Source organism: Asterias rubens, chromosome 5, assembly GCF_902459465.1.
Source record: "Asterias rubens chromosome 5, eAstRub1.3, whole genome shotgun sequence".
NCBI classification, from domain to species: domain Eukaryota; kingdom Metazoa; phylum Echinodermata; class Asteroidea; order Forcipulatida; family Asteriidae; genus Asterias; species Asterias rubens.
This window is the reverse complement of record NC_047066.1, coordinates 11,589,381-11,610,891: the sequence shown is the minus strand read 5'-3', so window position 1 is coordinate 11,610,891 and position 21,511 is coordinate 11,589,381. Positions and strand designations below refer to the sequence as shown.

The following is a 21,511-nucleotide window of genomic DNA, read 5'->3' as shown; positions in this document are numbered from 1 at the left end:
AATTAATGTGCACTTGGTCGGGTTTGAGTCTGTCAGTTGAAGTTGTAAATTGAGAATAGAACGGAGGGGAAAACATGACGATCGATAGTTTGATAAGTATGAAAAAATTTCTGATTGAAATGCAAATAAAGCAAACTAATAATACTTTACATTTTTGTCTATCAAAATCCAAATGCCCTATTAATACATGTATTATGATAATGACATTATTTCTAAACAAAAACTCGGACGAGAAACTGTTTTGGGATTCAGGTACATGTTTTTATAATTCTTTCAGTTCATTGAGTAACTGACAATAAACCATATAAACTTAAAGACAAAAAAAGAGTCGCTCCTATAATTTAAAATTCTAGTAGGCCTATGCAAACTAAGACTAGAGTGGGAGAACTACATACTCGCTAAAATCGAGGGAAAAGGACAAGAAATAGAAACAATCCCAACAGCACAGTTTTCATAACATTTTTTACTGTTTCGCCAGAAATAAATACTTTCATTTCGGTCACAAGTAACGAAGCCGGCTATTTCAGTATAATGGAGATCAATGGTTGGGACCACAATGGTCCCGGAAGTTCAAATCCGCGCGAGACTTGCACAGTCTATACGCAAAATAAACTAACGTTAAAATTCAAAACTATCTTGTTGTCACTGCCGAATGTAACTTCAACCATTTCGGTTATGGCAACATTTCTTTTGTTTTAGTCGTAATGACCTAAAAGTTTGGCCTAGTGTCCAAACGCAATAGGCTTCTGTGGGATCCCAAGACCAATCCTTAAATAAAGACCAATCCACAAACCAAGTGCGGTTAAGTTATGACTAGTACTTCTCGAGGAAATGCTCAAACAAAAAAATTCCTTTGTTTAAGCCTCAATGACCATTGTTATGCCTGTAGTCCAAGAGCATCAGAACTCTTGGGGTGGAAGGGGGGAATCCCAAGACGAATCCCCAAGAAAGACCAACGAACCAAGTTAGAGTCTCAAAAATATTGCTCCGACCATATTTTCTTTGTTTTGGCCATAATGGAAATGTGTTTTGCCTGTAGTCCAAAAAGGACAGACACCTAAGACAGAGACTGGCTACTTACACAAACGGGCAAAACATGCATGTTTGAGAAGACTACAATGTATGTACACACACCACCCCACCCCACACATTGTTTTTATTTATTTTTTTATTACCGTGGAAGAAAATATCTCACACCTTATAATTCCGATCAATTCTTCGGCAGAATTACGTTTCTTTTGAATACTAATACAAAATACCAACAGGACACATTTTTCATTAGGTAAAACTCAGATAAGATTTTATTTTATTTATAAATGGCATATTTTCAAAAATAATTTTCCAACACCCATGGTAAACACAATTATAAAAAACAACCAGAATTACCTATAGTACACAGGTATATACATATCACTGGGTATAATGTTAGAATGACTTTTTTATCTTGAGTAAAATATAATAATAATACATGCGGTGGTGCATATCATCTAATTATGAACTTCGAAACCAAAAGGAAGTCCTGAAGAATCTCTCAAGGAATAATTTACATTAGCTCTACATTAGAAAACTACTAACTGTAGGTCAATAGGTGCCAACACTGTCACAGCAAAAAAATACATTTGCTGAAAACAAAATATAGTACAATGGTGGCAATTTACATAATTAGAGACCAAAAATCCGCTACGTTTAAAAGGCTCGATCTTTTTTTTAAAAACGTTCTTTACTTCAATATATAAAACACTCACTTTTATTACTCAAACTTTCCTTATGAGCAATATTTTTTGTTGTTATTTTTATTATGTGAATAAAGAAAAGTTTTATTGGACAACGATTACACAAGTTACAGAGAAGCCTGATTTCATTTAGAGGTAGTGGACACTATTGGTAATTGTCAAAGACTAGCCTTCATAGTTGGTGTATTTAAACATATGCATACAATAACAAACCTGTGAAAATTTGAGCTCAATCGGTCATCGAACTTGCGAGATAATAATGAAAGAAGAAAAAAACTCCTGTCATAAGAAGTTGTGTGCGTTTAGATGGATGACTTCGAGACCTCAAGTTCTAAATCTGAGGTCTCGAAACCAAATTCCCGGAAAATTACTTCTTTCTCGAAAACTATGGCACTTCAGAGGGAGCCGTTTCTCAGAATGTGTTATACCATAAACCTCTCCCCATTTACACGCCACCAATAAAGGTTTTGTGCTGATAATTATTTTGAGTAATTACCAATAGTGTCCACTGCCTTTAAAATTAAACCTGTCTGAAAGAGAAATGGAACCATTTAGAAAGGTTTACCATTTACTATGTGACACTATAATATTATTTAGACAATGTTCTTTGGGAACCCTTCATTTAATCAGATTTTTTTACAGAAAAGTTAGACATGGAAAGATTTACATTTTCAAAAATCAAGTGATCGGCATATATAAAAGAACGCACAAAATTCTTAAATTTAAGCGGCTCAATATGTTTGCCCTGATTCCGTTTGCAAATACAGACGACCTTCTTTTTGAATCCACAGCTTCGGCCCTGGCTAGCTTGGCCCCGCGGTTGTCAAAACCAGAGAAGGCTCTTTCCTACAGTTATTAGAGGAAAGGGGGCTGGGTCCTCACTTCTGAGAAATGTACACTTCCAAAAGAACATTATATAAATCAATGTTGAAAGTTATACAATGTATTAAACCACGAAGTTTTTTTTCTTAGAGTACTGCGTATCCTGAACCTGTTACCCTTGTATCTGAGTTGGTGTAAAACCTATTTTTCTTCGTCTGCATAATCATGTTAACAGATGACGTCAGAGGAGGAGCAGAGGCGTCACCTATGTGTCCCTTTGATGTTAAGCCAGTCTTTATATTCTGTGAAGGTGAAGTGTGAAAAGTAGCAAAGCAAAATGTTAGAAAGTTAGGTCAATTGTACTCGTTGTAAACATAAATATTTTGTTTCAATAATAAGAGAGTACTTGTTACGAGAAAACATAATACCGTTTATAGTATTAATAACTATGAATCACAGATAATAAAACAAAAGTGACTAGTAGAAGGAGTAAGTAGAATGGCGCCAATACGTGACACAACCTTTTAGTAACAAGGCAGAGATGCATACATGATAAAGAGAAGCTAACCTAAGTATTTGGTAACCAACAATGCTCAATATATCGACAAACAGTGAGCACAAAAATGGTTGTTATCTCTTAAAGCTCAAACTTACCTCTGGCAGATCTTGCTCATATTTAAACATCACTTTTCCATTGTCTGTGGTCAACTCCGTGTGAATTCGGGACCGCTTCATCGCTGCAATGACATTCTCCTCAAACCATATAGATTGTATCGCCATCTATAAGAGGAAGGCAAATTACAAAGTGCTTACAATACCTATATCACAAATGCACAAGAGTTGAAGTGGGACGTTGTAATAAACCCTGCTAGTCAAGAATTGGCAACAGGGAGGTTTCGCACTCGAACGGATACGCATACGCATACGGATAGCTATCCGTAACGTACGTACGTGTAGCAAGCACGATATCAGTAATAATAATAATAATAATAATAAGACTTGTAATGCGCACATATCCACCCTGCTGGGTGTTCAAGGCGCAGTAAAACCAAAAACAAAAACAAAAACAAAACACAAAGAAAAACAGACACAACAAAATTAGTCATTGAAAACCTGTGACATAAGATAAGTTTTGAGAAGAGACTTGAATTTTGCGGTACAAACACAAGATCGAAGATTAAGTGGTAGAGAGTTCCAGATGCGTGGCGCGGCTGAAGAAAAAGACCTGTCACCCCATGAGTGTCGAGACTTGGGTTCAATGAGGTGTCGTCTGTACGTATAGCGGATAGCGAGTAGCGTATGACGTCAAATGATGACGTATCCGTCGCACTAACCGTATCCGCTCGTATGCGAAACCTTCCTAATATCTCATGCACTAGTGATTTAATATGCCGAGGAGATAATATTATGTCAATGTTTAAACCTTATGTTAAATCCCAACAGATGTGTGTATCCCTATACCCACTTAATCGTACATTGATTCCCAAACATTTGTCAATGTTTAATTTGGATGGAGTTCACATTGGGAAAGTGAGCAGATGAACACATCTTTAACTCTTCAAATCGTTCAGCAAACAAAATTATCGCGAATTAACAAAATATTATTTTGAATAAACACTACAGCATTCCCAGAAAAAGTACCTCTGACACTCATTATTTGTACCTATCATTATCAAACACAAACCACATAGTACAAATTATTGGTTCCCATAGACCGGAAAGGACTCTCAATTATTCGCTTACCATGGCAGTTGATGTAATCATTTCGGATCCTCCTGATGCACCAACCACGGCCTTCACCTCGCCCGATGCCTCTACAAAAATCATCGGAGACATGGACGAGAGAGGGCGCTTCCCTGCCATGATATAGTTTTTTGGCGATGGTTTAAGGTTGTCTACTTCTGGACTGCTCGGTAACGTAAAATCACCCATCCCTGCGTTGAATTGGATACCAGTGCGGTTGCCCCGCCTTTTGGCGCCAAAACTAAACAATTTAAAAATAAATATCATGACAAATTATAAGACGAATAATTTTCATGATTATGGCAAAGTAACAACCTCAACTTGTGCGTTAGCACTGTGTACTCAGTACTTTCCGAGTCCTGGGGAAAAAACATCACAGGCATGTTACTCGGGTGGGATTCGAACCCACGACCCTTGCAATTCTAGAGCAGTGCCTTACCAACTAGATCACCGAAACTGTCCGGTAGTTAGAGGCAGATCGAATCCTATATTTTAGCAGTGGGTACCGCAACAATTTGAAAAAAAAAATACATTTAAGTTTGTATAGGTGATTAAGAATTTAATTCTTTTTTATACCATATACACCAATGTGTGTTAATTAGTTGATTAGTGTGTTAAAAAAATTGAAAATCTCAGAGCAATATTATGTTTTTCCAGAGAGTCGCGTAAACACGTTTTACGTGCTAAAACAATTGTCTTCTCCAAAAGACAAAATTTATTTCTCAAAAACCACAGCACTTCGGCAAACAATACCGAGGTGCTACCATCACTGTCTTCAAACCGTGTCAGTTTAAAAAATCTTTAGCCATTGTGTTTTGTTTTGAATAAAGAGTACCCAAATCATTTAAATGGCGACGTGCTTTCCCCAATAAGTATAGATTAAAAATGTCTTCATAAAATGAAATACATGTGAAAACACGGGACGAGGAACGACTTACTCGAGGCTGATTGAGGTTGTGTAGGAAACAGCATTTCCATCCCTGTCTACTACAGACACATGAGTGGCGCCTCCAGGGGTATCGGTCTGAGTGGCGTACACACTGCCATAGTGACTAAAATCTTGAGCGGTGTCTTTGATCTCTGCACGTATTTCACTAGTTGATGATGACAACATCTCTTTGACAGCCTATGATAATAAAAACAAAACCATAGAAATAAGTGTGATAAAAGAGATTGACTGTTGCTAGCTTGCCGAAGTGGGAGTTTGCCGAGTTCCCTTGAGGAAAAATATATATAAAGAAACAACCAAACAAACAAACAAACACCCCAGCCAATAAACAAACAACCCAACAAACTTACAAAAAACCGCACCCCACCCCCAACAAACAAGCCCAAACAAACCAACAAATAAACTAGAGCATCAAAAGCATACCTCCCCTACGGATTCTTCAAATGCAGGGTCCCCCAACCTGCACCGATTAGCGAAGGCAAACTTGAAAGCCTCCAGCATATAATGGTAGGTCTCTACAACCTTATCAGGCTCCACACTCCACAGGGAGAAGTCGTAGCCTACGGAAACAGATAAAAGGCGCGAATAAACAAAGTTAAAGAATTAAAGGAACATTCGTTTTTGTTTTCTTCTTTCCCATATACACCGATGTGTGTAGCACTGTATACTCAGTACTTTCCCGAGTCCTGTGAAAAAAACCCACAGGCATTTTACTCGGGTGGGATTCTAACCCACGACCTTTGCAGTGTCATACACGACCTTTGCAATTCCAGAGCAGTGTCATACCAACTTGGTATGACACTGCTCTGGAATTGCAAAGGTCGTGGGTTCGAATCCCACCCGAGTATTAAATGTCTGTGGGTTTTGTTCACAGGACTCGGGGAAGTACTTAGTATACAGTGCTACACACATAGGTGTATATGGGTAAAAAAAAAAAAAAAAAAAAAAAAAAAAAACTAATATCCTTTATCCCTGATACAAATTTAACATCTATTAAATTAAAGGAACATTACAGAATTGGTTAGAAGAAAAAAAACTCGTCTGAGATCACAGATTTACGAAAAACTTACAAGGTATATTGATGATGATAGTAGAAAACATCTCTTTAAATATTTCTGTCTGAAATGCAATATTTTATGGGAAATAAAGAATTGTTTTTCCGCGTTTTGAATTAATCGCTGTACATGTATATGACTCAATTCAGCCTTTGCCATAATACTTTTTAAGAAACCTTGAATTTATTGATTGCAGAGACCTGCGAAATAAAACCTATTCATCCTTGACACTTACCTTCTAAAATATTAAGAATATAAGTTGTAACAATTCCGCTAGATGGCGGAGGTGGTGCGTAGGTCTTTATGCCCCCAGCTGCATAGAGTTGTCCACCGCCAAGTTCTACAGATACAGGCTTCTTAACCAGAGAACTGTAATGCTTCAAATCTTCTAAGGTAATGTTTCCACCTGCAACCAATATTTCAAAATGGGATTTGGTTATTAAGTTGAAATAAGACAAAATAAAGTATAAACATAATAAAAGAAAATTGAAGTGGTTTGGATTGGAAGAGACAACGCAGCTCTAAAGTCACTGAAATTGACATGGGAACTGACTGAGTTGGTAAATTTGAATCAATTTTGAAGAAAAAAAGACAGCTTGATTCGTACAGGGTTTGAATTTTCAGGTGCTGTTCGTCATCATCACCATTATGTCAGTTTTAAGGCCGTCGTCCAGTCTCACAGTTTAATTTTAAACACTGTGCAAGTTGGACACTGTGCAAACATTTGATAGGGCCCAGGCTGGATCGGGAGCACAAGCCGGATCGGGAGCACAAGCCGGATCGGGAGCACAAGCTGGATCGGGAGCACAAGCCGGATCGGGAGCACAAGCCGGATCGGGAGCACAAGCCGGATCGGGAGCACAAGCCGGATCGGGAGCACAAGCCGGATCGGGAGCACAAGCCGGATCGGGAGCACAAGCCGGATCGGGAGCACAAGCCGGATCGGGAGCACAAGCCGGATCGGGAGCACAAGCCGGATCGGGAGCACAAGCCGGATCGGGAGCACAAGCCGGATCGGGAGCACAAGCCGGATCGGGAGCACAAGCCGGATCGGGAGCACAAGCCGGATCGGAGGCACAAGCCGGATCGGGAGCACAAGCCGGATCGGGAGCACAAGCCGGATCGGGAGCACAAGCCGGATCGGGAGCACAAGCCGGATCGGGAGCACAAGCCGGATCGGGAGCACAAGCCGGATCGGGAGCACAAGCCGGATCGGGAGCACAAGCCGGATCGGGAGCACAAGCCGGATCGGGAGCACAAGCCGGATTTTGGGAAAAGGCCCTTCAATATACTCGTCAAGTTTTATTTATTCATCCAAATTTGCTCAAACTCCTAGCGAGCAATGGCGCCTATAATGTCTTTCAACAGATCTTGAGAAAGAATAGGGCACTGCTGTATATAACTTCTTGTGGAGCGTTTTAGAATTCCCGTATAAAAATTTTAAAAGCAATGGACACCTTTGTTAATTGTCAAAGACGAGTAATTTCACTTGGTGTATCTCAAAATAATATTGACTAATTTATTGATCATCGAAGTTGCATAAACAAATACAAAAACAAGACATCATTGTTGCACAAATTTGTGTGCTGTAAGAAGTCTAATAAAAGGCTCAGGCCTAAAGTATGTTTTACTCGAGTGAGAAAATACCCCTTTCTCAAAAAATACGTTACGTCAGAGGGATCGGTTTCTCAAAGCATTTTCTCACTTTCAACAGCTCTCCTTTGGTGCTCGTTACCAATTACGTTTTGATGACAATTATTTTGAGTATAATTACCAAGCGGTCCAGCGCCATTAAAACTCAATTAAGTGTAAGAAGTTCACACTTAAAAGGTGGCTGCGGTGTTTTTTTTTGTATTCATTTAATTGGTTAAACATGACTTTTAAAACCTGAAATATGTTTTTATATTTTGTATTAAATGCGCAAGTATTTTAAAAATGGTTTTCACGAGATTAAAGGGAGCCTTCATTTGCATAAACGTGCACTGTGTGGTCTGGTACCTAGGCGCGTGTAGTTAGAGACCAGACTCTTTTTGCCGCCGATATGTTTGAATTCCCGACGTGACGTCGAGGGTTGAATTCATTGCAGCATCCCTTTAACCTAAACTTGACTCAAGTCCCAATCACGTGTAAACGCCAGAAAAACTATTGTTTTGTGATGCTCTGCATTCGCAACCAACCTGTTCTCGGGAAAACATTTTGATGGCGAGCGCGCTCTGCTATACGGTGTAGCTGGCGCTTAGGAACCCCTCACACGAGAACGGGACTTGAATCAAGTCTACACTCTACATTGAGATAACCTTACCTGCCTCTGCCACGTCTGCCACGATGTCCTCGGCTAGACTTCCCTCATAGAAGCCTTCAGCTCCATCCTTAGCGATTCTCTTAAGAGTATCAGCCAGATGAGGCAGAGTAATGGTGTCTCCACGTGACTTCAGGTCACCCTCAGGGGCTAGGATGTTTCTGGAAGTTTGTAATGAATAATGCAAATAAGTCAATTCATTGCAGGTCATCTTAAGAAGAACTGGAAGTATTTCTTCAGAATAGTTCGTTTTGGTTGGTATTATAACACTTTCAACATGAATAACCTGGTTGATATTTTGCCATATCAATGTAATGTATGCACAATGAAAGTTTTCCATCGACCATGACCATCCTTGAGCAAATCTATACACATTACTTCAACCATTTCTGGTCATCTGAAGTCAAATCAAGTAATTTTCAAAATTATGTCACATTTTTGAAAAACAGTACTGGCACCATTCTATTAGCAAAAACTTCCAAAGTAAGATTTTTATCTTTTTTGGTAAATTAAACTGCAATTATGTAAAAAAAAAATTCAGGTCTACAAAAATGTTCCAAATGTTCATTATTATTATTATTATTATTATTATTATTATTATTATTTGATTTTACCTCATATACACATCTTCAAGAATATCGTCTTTGTTGGCTTTCATTGCATTGGCTAGCGATTCGGTTATTGCAAAACCTCCCTTTGCTAAACGAATGGAAGGTTCCAGAAGAGCGGCCCACGATATGTCGCCCCCATACAGTTTGGATGCGTTATAGAGACCGGCTACTTCCCCGGGTATTGCGATTGCCCTGCCACCTGTAAAGAGGGGTAAATTTTGAGCTCAATCGGTCGTCGAAGTTGTGAGATCAATGAAAGAAAAACACCCTTATCAAACGAAGTTGTGTGCTTACAGATGCTTGATTTCTAGACCACAACATCTTATTATGAGGCCTCGAAATCAAACCCGTGGAAAATTACTTCTTTTTCAAAAACTACGTCACTCGGGGAGCCGTTTCTCACAATGTGTGATACTATCAACCTCTCCCCATTACTCGTTACCAAGTGAGGTTTTAAGCTAATAATTATTTTGAGTAATTATGAATAGTGTGCACTTTAAAGGCAGTCGACACTTTTTCGAGAAAGAAGTAATTTTCCACGAATTTGATTTCAAGACCTCAGGTTTAGAACTTGAGGTCTCGAAATCAACCATCTATACGCACACAACTTCGTGTGACAAGGGTGTTTTTTCTTTCATTATTATCTCGCAAGTTCGATGACCGATTGAGCTAAAATGTTGACAGGTTTGCTATTTTATGCATATGTTGAGATACACCAACTGTGAAGGCTAATCTTTGACAATTACCAATAGCGGCCACTGCTGCCTTTAACATAAACAAACATTGACTTTAACATTAAAAAAACCCAATTATAATAAAGCAAGACTAATCCATTTTTCGGGAAACGGGCATCTCCAGAGTTTAAGATTATATTTGTATGAAGAAACATCAGGTTGTGATCTACATGTTACCCAACTTAAAACAAACCTTAAAACACATCTTTTCAAACAAGTATTTGAGTAAATGGTTGTAATTGTTTTTTTTTCACTTGGATGTTTTCTTATAAAGATATTGCATTTGTATTGTATAGATATTCAGCTTAGGCTTTAATTTTGGTTATATGTAGGCCTACAATATGTATGTTTTTGGTATATTCAGCGCCATGCGCACTTTGTTGGATTTGTGAGCTATATAAATTTTCATAAATTTTTTATTTGTAATTATGTATAAGGCTGTGAGGCATTTAGAAGGTTCTACTGTACTCCAATAACACATAACATCAGGTGTAGCACAGGCAGAATAACAAACTAAGTTTAAATACATTTCACAGCCATTTGGCAGTGTCATGGCCGAGCGGTTAAGAGCACCGGATTCAAGCACTGGTGTTTGATCAGCAGGGTGTGGGTTCGGATCCCGGTCGTGACACTTGCTACATACAATTGGGGAGGTAGTGCTTTCTGCTCTACCGGCCAGGCTTCGGACTGATGATACCCAAGCCTACATTCGAATGGACTGTGAGAGGGGTAACCCTGTTTCAGACCTAGGTGTAGGTGGCCTCTGGAAAATATAATTGTAGCATCTTGAAGTGGCCTTCAGGCCTTGTGTGTCAGGCGACTTGCATACAAAAAAAAAAAAGAAAAAAAAAAAGAAAAAAAAACTCATTCCAAATTTATTTTTCCTGACTTTACCTTTAGAAGCTTCTGCTTCTGTGTTGTCGAACATGTTAGGCTCAGCATAGGCGGGAGCAGCAACCTGGGAGTCGATGGTGAAAACAGTATCATTGGCCTTGAGGTAAAAAGTCAGGAAACCCCCTCCACCAATACCTCCAACCTGTAGGTTGACCACGCCCACGCAGAACACGGTCGCTATGGCAGCGTCAATCCCATTGCCGCCATTTATCATGATATCTCTGTGTGGAAAAAAAACCACCACATTATTATTGTAAAAAATCTTGATCATTATTTTTTTTTAATTTAAGGAGAATTTACCAAAGAATTACAGAGTGGTTTGTTAACTGATTGAGATACTACACTGTTATCAACAAAATCGTTATGGATGACCTAAACGTACGAGTCAAATCTACAAAATATTCATGGACACTTTTCATTTTATACGGACAACTTTTGAAAGGAGTATGTTTGGTTTCGACATTTCGAACAGTATAGTTTGCATGCTCGTCTTCTTTTTCCCCTGAAGACGATCAGAGTTACTGTTAGTAACGTCGATACCAAACAAGCTCCTTCCAAAGCCAACACTCCCTTAACAAAGATTTATTTTTGTTTACAATATTTATAGTTTGTTATAATTTTTTACCCCATGCAAAGTTTCAAACATATACACATATACAAAGTAGATATTTCTTCTCTTGTCTAAGCTCACCTGCCGACTTCTGAGCAGAGTTTGTGATCGGACGAGACGGCTCCTCCGAAAAATTGATAAGGATCTAAGGCGGGATCGGGATGGCCTAGGTATAACCCAACCAGTAAGGCCGCAATGATGCCAACACCGAGTAATAACACCAAGGCGACGAACCAACACGAGGGGACGCCCTTTCGTTTCTCTTTGTCGCCTGCTGTCTTCTTAGAAGCCTCCCTGTGGACGAGGTTGAGATAGGGACAGTGTCATAAAAATGAGACTCAAATCAAACACACAAACATCTATTTCGAAATTATTCAATATAAATACAATGCAAGAAAGTGATACAATAGTTTTATGACGTAGGGGCACAGCAAAGAACACAAGCGTGCCCAAAGCGCAGCTTGTGTATGAAGTACAACGCCTCATCTTCTCGCCAAATCAAGACTCTTAATGACTTATTATGTAGAATGTAACTGATCACTCCAAAAGCTAACACATTAAAGCAAACCGAATTATCATTACATACGAAAGATGTAACCAATGTTAAACCAAAAATCAACAACATGTAGCATGGATTGTTTTCGGAAGAGCAATTCATGTCATCCTTTGAAGGTTATAGGGTCACACTTTTGTAATAACCTCGCAAAAAAATTGGGATAACAAAAATGCACATTAGTAGTGCTATACTCAGTTTAGATATGATTTACTTACACATCGTCGTTGTATTTGGGGGGATCCGAATGGTGTTTTCCCTTCTTAACGCTGGCTGATACACTTAAGCTGAGAAAATAAAAACAAAGAGTAAGTAACAATGTTTCGTTTGATCACAAAATTGGAAAATATTTTTAAAAATCAATTAATAAATTATTTGCCATCCCTATTCATTTTAATGTCAGTCACTCACAGCCGAATACATCAGTAAACAAACTGAAGACAATTATCTCAGTACCTTCACAAGAAAATTGCTTTACCCCTATTAATCCAAGATTGTGCTTTATAAAGCTTTTTAGCAAGAGGCGTATTTTACCATTTAAAAGGAGGTGCCTTGCAGCCCCCCCCCCCCCCCTGCTCCAGGGATCCCTCTATCTCAACCAATGATTGTGGAAATAACAAAAACTTCGAAAGCAAATCTACAAGGATACTAAAAAAAAAAATGCTAGTTCCGCTTTTTGGCACATTTGACCAGAAAGTTAAGATATTAAATTTAAAATGGCTTTTAATTTGCTTAAAGAGCCAATAAGGGATGTCCTCAATATTTCAACTATTACCAAATAGACATCGTAGATACCAGTTACAAACCATTTTACTCTAAAAATTTGCATTTACATTTGTAGTAGTTAATAACTCGAGTCAAAAATGCACCCAGCCGCGCGGCTTTTTTAGCCGAGAGTCAAAAACTACTTATGAATGATAATGATTACGTAATACCCTTGTTACAAGAGACTCAATATATTTTTTTAATGTTTCCTATGGACCCCAACTGTTAGAAAACTGTAACATCTATATATTTGAGATCATCCTATCTTGGCTGCTTAAGTTTATCGTGCTGCTTAAGTCTATCGTTCCTCTTACAATTTTTTTTGTCATGGTACATGTATTTTTGTGCAGCGTCCTGGCCCCTGCCAAACAAACAGTGTGTATGTTCTTCGTCTTGAAACAACATCATCTATCAAAATGTGTAAAGAGAAAAATTCCTTACAAAGTCATTTCAGCGAAAGACGGTTCAACCCAAGAGCAGTTCTTCGAATAAGGTGAGTATAGCTAAGAATTAACCATAAATAAATAGAAAACTTGCAGGTATAACAATGAATTAAGTCTCTTGGGTAAAGAACGTTGTATCTGAAAAGAGCCGGTGAGGTCTGAACGTTTCGAACAGTATACTCTGCTCCACTTCAGGAGAATGCTTTTTATTTCAGAGCCAGCACTCCCAACAAAAGAGATTTATTACTTGTACATGTTCTAGCAAGTTTACGACTAGTTTCTAGTTAGTGGACCTTTCTTTTGCAACGTCACAGCCCAAGTTTTTGCCAACCCAGGTTGGAAAATATGGGAAGCGATAAATGCAATCCAAACACAGATTCCTGTTTGTAACAATGATACAAAAACATTCAAAAAAATTGTTGAATGTGTTGAAAACAAAACAAATAATTATGGGAGGTGTTGTATTTAATTGCGAGTTTGCAGAAATCGTGAATTTGGTTAAAACATCTGTTAAAACGATTGAGTGTTTTACATTCTGCCGTCCATTCCAACCAAGGCGGTTTGTTCATCAACAAAGGAAATGTATATATATAAAAATTCCACATCGTGCAACGCTTCATCAAATACTACTTAATGAGCAGACTATACTTACTCTACGTCATCGAAGCCATGTGGTTGCCCCTGCTTGCTTGGTTTTTCCATTCCTGACGGATCTTCATATCTGTTGAATAAAATCACAAAAATTGTCGTATTGTAAAGATAAAGGAAGTGAGAAAGCTTAACGCAAATGTTTATTCAGTTTTATCTGTTGCTCTCCGTAGCCTTATTGGCTTATTTGTTTGCAAAAAGTCAAAGCAGTATACCGCTGAACTGCGACATAATCTACAGCGTTATAAAAACATTAAGAGGAGTTAAAATATTATTTCAATAGAAAATACATTGTTAAAAGCCAGAAATGGTCTGTCACAATAATAATTAGTTCAAAAAAGAAAATAAATAGAACATCTTAAATGAAAAAAAAAAACATAATTGAAGTGTTTAGAAAATTTGTGAGATTATAGGGCAAGGGGTCGTTTCAAAAATTGCTAAGCAAAGGATGAGGTCGCCATAAATCACAATGGCAACACTGAGAACTCATCTTAGTTGATGAATCTTAGGGCTTTATGAAACCTTGGCTTGATAGAGTGATATTTTTGTTGACAGTTAATTAACTGGTATTTTGGTAGGCAGTTGGCAACATTTATTTTCCAGACTTTGAATCCGACTTGAAGTTACTATTCCAAGCAAGTCTTAATTAAATTGGACAGCGGATGGTAAAATAATGGTGACATTGAGAACTTGCTGGCAAATGATGACACACAATTGCAATGAGGAAGACAAGTCACTACGATTGGTCGGCTCCGTGCAGTATAATGAACGGGAGAACGCTGCAAACCCATAGATGGTCTTATCGAGCAACATAATATCCAAAGTAACCTTTGTAATAATTGCTCTCTATGTGAAAATCTCTCATAATATTCTACATGTCACAATTCAGAAAATCTCGTATACATGTACGTTCTATTTTTAAAGAAAATCTCTGCCAATTCTAGATGGTACAGTTCAGTCAGAAAATCAGGCCTACTCATGGAGGTAGGATTTACTAATATTCTAGAAGGGACAATTCAAGATTCGAGACAATTCAGAATTTTGTTTGTATTCAACTATTTCTGTAACGTCATTCTATTGCTGAAAGTGTAGATTATTTGTCACAAATCTACACTCAACTTACACTTGAACTATCGGTTCGTTACAAACTAAACATGCTAAAGTGTAAAATAGTCCAACTTGAAAATTACTGTCTTTCCAAACTGAAAGATAAACACGACGGTGTCTATCGGTTTGTAACATGGTGAAATAGTGTTTCCTCGTGGTTTATAGTATACGACACGACCATAAACGGGGATCTAAATAAGAGACAGTTCATCACACCATAGAGTAAGGTCACACGGTCCACGTCATGTATACACGTTTCCGTGATTCTAAGAAATACCGTCACTGACCATGCAAAGCATTCAAAATATTATCAAACAACATACTACAAATAACAGCAATTTATAACTTCATACCTTATATGGGGTGTTCGTCCTGAACCATTACACAACACGTAACCGTTACTCATGATTTTTACTCAAACTTTTTCCCAAACACCAGAGGACGTCTTAATCTTTTCTCGAATATTAGTAAACAAACTCACTGGTTCAAAATGGCCGTGATGTGTGTGTTTGGATGGTTGCATTTATTCCCACGCACACCCGTAATATTATTCCCTAACTCACATATAATACCCGTTTACACCGTACAGAGTGTATGCATGGAGGTAGAGATGTGTGTAGAGGAAGGTGGGAATTTAATATGCAAATTATGAAGGTCGAATATTTCTGACGTCATCAGTCAATAGCTCCCATTGATACGTCATGAGAACTCGTGGTTTGGTTAATAGAGCAATGGAAATGATACGACATCATGCATCAACTATACGCCCACGTGTATGAATGAGTGAAGGTCAACCTCGGTTCAGTTGAATACGGGGTTGCTGTGAAACATGGTACAAGTATGAAGCATGGGTTCGAGCAGGGTGTGGGTGGGGTGGGGGTATAAGCTGTGAGGGTGAAACAGGTGTATTGGTGAATGGGTGTAGGAGAAAATGGATTGTTTGTACAGGTATAATGCTATAACTTTGCTCGCCTGTCGGGACTAGGGCCGGGAAGAGCGTAAAGCTTCGAGTGCGAATGTGGGGTGGGAATTGGGTATGAGAGGTGTGATGGATGGGGTCGGTGCGAAGTTTAGAACAAAGCGTGACTACAAGACTGTATTTGAATCACAACTTCCACACACAGGCTTATGACTTGGGATCGGTCCCAACTGGTTAATGGGTTATGTTGGGATGGCCCAAATGCAGACAGATCTGTCACTTTCTGTTCTACTTTCTAGCACCAGACAGTCCCAGCTCCCTGGTCGGGGCGGCGTCGCACACATTTAGATTGACAGGTCGCAATTGGTTCTTAATTGGGGCGGAATGGGATACAAAAAGGTATATACAACAATGATGTCGCTAATATTAGGCCAAATACAGCATTATCGCCCCGTATAGACAGCGAGCACTATTATTTGTTTAGGAGCACGAAGCCGCTGGTGTAGCAGATACTGCGAGCCGTGTATAAACTTCTTCTGATAGCGCCCTCTTTTAAACCATATCCTCTTAAAAATTCAGCCCATGTTAACTTCCCGAATGAGGAACAGAATCTCCAGAGTAGAGATTTCACTGAGACAACGGTGTACTGAGAGTTAATCGTCGCCACCGCTTCCCTGTGTGTGTGTGTGTAGCTAGCCAGTGGTTATAATTTTAAAGACAGTGGACACTATTGGTAATTGTCAAAGACCAGTCTTCTCACTTGGTGTATCTCAACATATGCATGAAATAACAAACCTGTGAAAATTTGAGCTCAATTGGTCGTCGGAGTTGCGAGATAATAATGAAAGAAAAAACACCCTTGTCACACGAAGTTGTGTGCGTTTAGATGGTTGATTTTTGTGAAGGTGTACAAAGTGCACTTCTTGTGAATGGACTGACCAAGTTCTGCCGTCCTTTATGGACAGTTGTCATTTCACCAATTGTGCAAAAAAAAAAAATTCGAAACCATGCTTAAGTTAAGCATGGGACCTTTGCTGAATTGCTTTCGTGTGAACAGGGTTTCATGATGGTTTTTAAAAATAAAATAAGAATGTGAAAGGTTCAGCTAAGTACAGTGTCTACTTGTTGAGAAAAAGCAAAAACATACTGACATAAATTGTCTTATACATGAGTATGGCATATACTGGCAACGTAGACCGTATTCAAAATTTTACAAATAAAATATGCCGATTTGGTGACAAATAGACTAGAGTAGGATTTGAACCAATGCGTTTGGATGTCGTGCCGGCGCTCTACAATGGAGCTATATACATTGCAGCCCTATTTGTTGGTTGTTTCTCCACCCTTCCCCATCCCTTTTCATTATTGTTCCGGGCTTCCAGTCAGAATCCATACAACTTTCACCGATATACAAGGGATCACACCCAAGTTTACACGATAGAACCTGGGAAAAGGCAAGTAGGGGACAACCTTAGCGCTTTGTATCGCTTTTGTAAAAAGCGCTTTATAAGTAAGGTTATTAATATTATTATTATTAAAGGGGGATAGTCTTTTTATCTGATATACATGACGTAAGAAACTGACTAGGTGAACATTCCAATAGATCAATGTTAAGCCAATGGACGTGAAATAAGCAGAACCGGATCATTTTTTGAGTTCAAGATTCGGGCAAAAGGTTACCTCATGAATCATGGAGGTAGACTGAACGGATTTACTCGGCCGTGAGTTCGGCGCGGACCCCGGCGGTGTTACTCCGGGTATGGTTGCGGTAAACACTCCCAGGGAGCTGCAGTGGATGGGAATTGTAATGATTGACGCAAACGGCTTATGATAACATTGGTGGAAACCAGATCATAATTTGTTCAGTCTGGGAAAATTGCACACAGGTTAAAGGTGTACTGCAGGAAAAACAAAATGTATATAATTCTGGTAATGGAACTAAGGATTCATCATCATGAAGTGAACTTAATCACTGGTAGCTCGCACGCTGAGGAAACCTGTAAACAAGGGTGCTTGATGTGAACAAGAAACATCGGAGTTTACCCCCAACTCTTCCATAAAAGTGTTCTGGGTTCTTTTACGTCGTGAACTATACCAATCTGACATGGCTCATGTAAACATTAATTCCACAACATCAATGTATTCATAACCAAAATTTGATATAATAAGTAAACCACAAACTTATATATACTTAACCACGTAATATATGTTTCCATATGCGAAATTACGCACTGCCCTACGCCCATACTTGTTTTGAAATCGGGTGTTATTAAAGTTTGAATGCTCTGATCTTCATCTTTGATGCACAAATAAAACCCGGTGTTATATAAAGCGTGTTAGTGTTTATTGAAGGTTATCCACTTTTACAAACAGTTGGTTGTTTGATAGACAACCAATCGGTCATATCCAACCATTAATTGTCACTTTATCAGCCTTTGGGTTAACCCCACGTCTCAACGTACCGGGGACAACAAGTTGGGCCATTACTTTGTTTGGTTATTATATAGGTCCTTATGTTTGGTAAGTGTTTAAGCTTGCAACATCTATGTTATAATATAACGGCATGGACGATTATTATTATCATCTAAATCAACACTGGACCAAATCCTTGTTGATGTTCACTGATTAAATGGAGGTCCGCCCGTTGGACTACTGATTATTATTCAATTATAATTCGAAAGAATTTGAAAAAGAAAATAACAGCATCATGAATAGTATGTGTTAATTTGTGTTTGATTGAACTTATGATTATTATAGTATAATACTTATGTTATTCACGAAGCACTCTAAAACTTATGGATCCATGTACATGTACTATACTTATGTTATTCACAAAGCATTGACTCACAGCTCAGATTTGACTAGGATTTCGGATTATATATGGGCGGGTCCCATTTCTGGTTCAGTATGTGCACAGATGTCCATGGCATGTGCAGGAGACCGTATCAAATTGACCCAGAAACTATAACGAATTTAAGTAAAGCCTGGTTCATTCTTCCTGCGAATGCGAATTAAATGTTGAAGTAACATGTTTTTTTTTAGCAGCGAATGTTTCGCAGCAAAACCAGTTTCCCAGTCAACCTGACCTAGTAATAAGGTACCGGACAGACCACGTGTGGTAATTACTCAAAATATATAATTAGCATAAAAAACTTACTTTGTAATGAGCAACTGAGAGCTGTTGTGAAAAAACAGCTCCCTGTGAAGTAGCGTAGTTTGTTCCGTCTGAAAGCACACACATTTGTGTTGGCTTCGGCGTTTTTCTGTTATTATTTTCTTGCAACTTCGATGAATATATAGCAATAAAAGACGGAGTCTCCAATTGACACACAGAACTACCAACGCCACCATGGATTAACGGAAAATGTTGCATATACTGTACTTCTACACCAAGCTTTTTCACTGGGGGACTAATTTCTCACAATTATTGTATTAATAATGTTTCACTAACGGAGATCACTTCCATGCAGTTAATTTTGATATGCTCAGTTCGAACAGGTTCAACCCCCCCCCCCCCCCATGGTTCATCGCTCCATGGTTGAAATGGAGGATTCCTCCATCGGGTTCAACTAGCCATTGTTAGTTCACACTTCACAGTGTCAAATTAACTTTACGCAAGGACAATCGTGCGGCACAACGCAAAAAGAAGCTGCATTCCAACAGAATACATGATATTGAACATCCGATTTCAGTGCAGGTCGATGAATCGGTCGCACTCAAAGCCGACAACTGACGACAAATGCCGAAAACGCTATTTAAAACAACCTTTGAACATAAATAAACAATTATACATGTTGTGGAAGAGCCAAATGTATATCATACTACTCAAGCTGAACCAGGAGACAACACTTTTCCCTATCCACATTAACTTATGTGAGCCAACAATTAAAGTGGCACATTATAATTATACAAAATAACTCCAATATAACTTTAACAACTGCACCCTCACTATATGGCACCATTCCATGTGAACTCATTTGGTACAACATCATGGATCCGACAAACGTTCTTGATAATGTTCAGCCGATCTGTTGTTACAAAGGCTGTTAGGCCTAGATACTAATTGAGACAACTCTCTATTTCGGTAACGGACGATCTTGTGAGGTTACTTACCCATCATTGTCCATGTTGAACCGGTAACTCGTCCAAACAGCTGCTGATGAACTGGATACGTCGTAGTGATCCAATGTTGAACCCGTGTAATGTGGCGTCGGAATGACACAAAATTAATACCAGAATTTATTTTTGCAGGCAGTGCCACACCACACGACATCAAGGGCATACAGGCCTTACTTAAGCGAGACAACCAGTGTGTGGTATAGCGGTGGACTTTAAACTGTAGTTTTAAATGACACGATGCAGTGACCTGGGAGGGTAAACAATTTTAACAAAGAACCAACCCAAGCCCAGCTGAACGCGCAGGGAGTACTCTTTTGTTAAGGTTCTAGGCTGTATGCAAAATAGCCTATTATTGTGGGTTGATCAACTGTAAATGAGCACCGAGAACGGCGATGAATGTGAATACATCAAGAGTGTAAGGATCGAACAGGTGATCGACTAACATCAACAGAAACAACATTCAATCTACTGGTAGAAGGCCGATGCCAGCCAGGTACGGAGGATCACAGAGGCAATGTGCAAAGTGGGCATCCGTGCCCATCCAGAGGGGTGTGATGAGGTGCAGTGCACAACTTTATAACAAATAAACAATTGGTATAAAGAAGATTGGTATAAATAGTATTGTAATATTTTTAAAGATTTTTAAGTATGTCCCAATTCGGCGGTATGCTGAGAAGACATTTTTTAATAAATAAACATGTTTTTGTTTAAACTCCATGGTTTAGAAAGAAGATGAATTTATTTTTGAATGACCACGTTCGCAAGCAATTGTATACATCTATTTACGTATTTGCCACTGAAACCACGAAATGACACACAGTTTTTTTCGCAAGTTTTCTTGTTGTTGCATTTAGATAATGCTAATCGAGGTCTACAATTTAATGAAGATTAAAGGCATTAGGAGCTTTACTTGTTTATGAACGATGATGAGGCTAGTCAACTTTGCACCGAACTCTGGTAACTTCTGTTTTCACGAACTGACACCTAAGTTTGATTTTTCAAAAATCATTCAACTGTAAACGCTGTTTTGTTCGATTTACTGGTATCTACGTGTATTAGTTTGTGCTGTCGGTGACGAATTGATTGACGACCAATGTGTTTGATCACCTAAATGCCTGACTGGGTATAAAATCATAGGAGATCCCTTGATCTAAAACCACTTCCCTTGCATTGTAAACTTGTGTATTCTCTTGCTCCACGTCAGTTATTAAAGGCAATGGACACTATTGGTAATTACTCAAAATAGTTATCATCATAAAACCTTTCTTGAATACGAGTAATGGGGAGAGGTTGAAAGTATAAAACATTATGAGAAACAGCTCCCACTGAAGTAATGTAGTTTTATACGAGAAAGAAGTAACTTTCCACTAATTTGATTTCGACACCTCAAGTTTAGAATTTGAGGTCTCGAAATCAAGCATCAGAAAGCACACAACCTTTTTCTTTCATTATTATCTCGCAACTTCGACGACCGATTGAACCCAGATTTTCACAGGTCTGTTATTTT

General features: G+C 38.6%; 1 protein-coding gene across 2 annotated transcripts; it reads right to left on the bottom strand.

The window, feature by feature from the left end:
• Positions 1-2,182: 2,182 nt before the first annotated feature.
• On the bottom strand, positions 2,183-20,303 carry LOC117290805 (glutathione hydrolase 1 proenzyme-like). Of its 2 annotated transcripts, none has more exons than XM_033772368.1 (13): positions 19,999-20,303; positions 13,864-13,932; positions 12,222-12,290; positions 11,532-11,744; positions 10,841-11,061; positions 9,216-9,411; positions 8,605-8,762; positions 6,538-6,708; positions 5,671-5,807; positions 5,237-5,424; positions 4,299-4,539; positions 3,210-3,335; positions 2,183-2,857 (listed from the first exon to the last, which is right to left on the bottom strand). In XM_033772368.1, exons 1-13 carry the CDS (start codon positions 20,010-20,012, stop codon positions 2,702-2,704), a joined length of 1,959 nt encoding a protein of 652 aa, XP_033628259.1. In that variant the 5' UTR covers positions 20,013-20,303; the 3' UTR covers positions 2,183-2,701. The 2 variants fall into 2 exon arrangements, with proteins under 2 accessions (XP_033628259.1, XP_033628258.1); XM_033772367.1 differs by lacking the exon at positions 19,999-20,303 and adding an exon at positions 15,320-15,480.
• Positions 20,304-21,511: the final 1,208 nt, after the last annotated feature.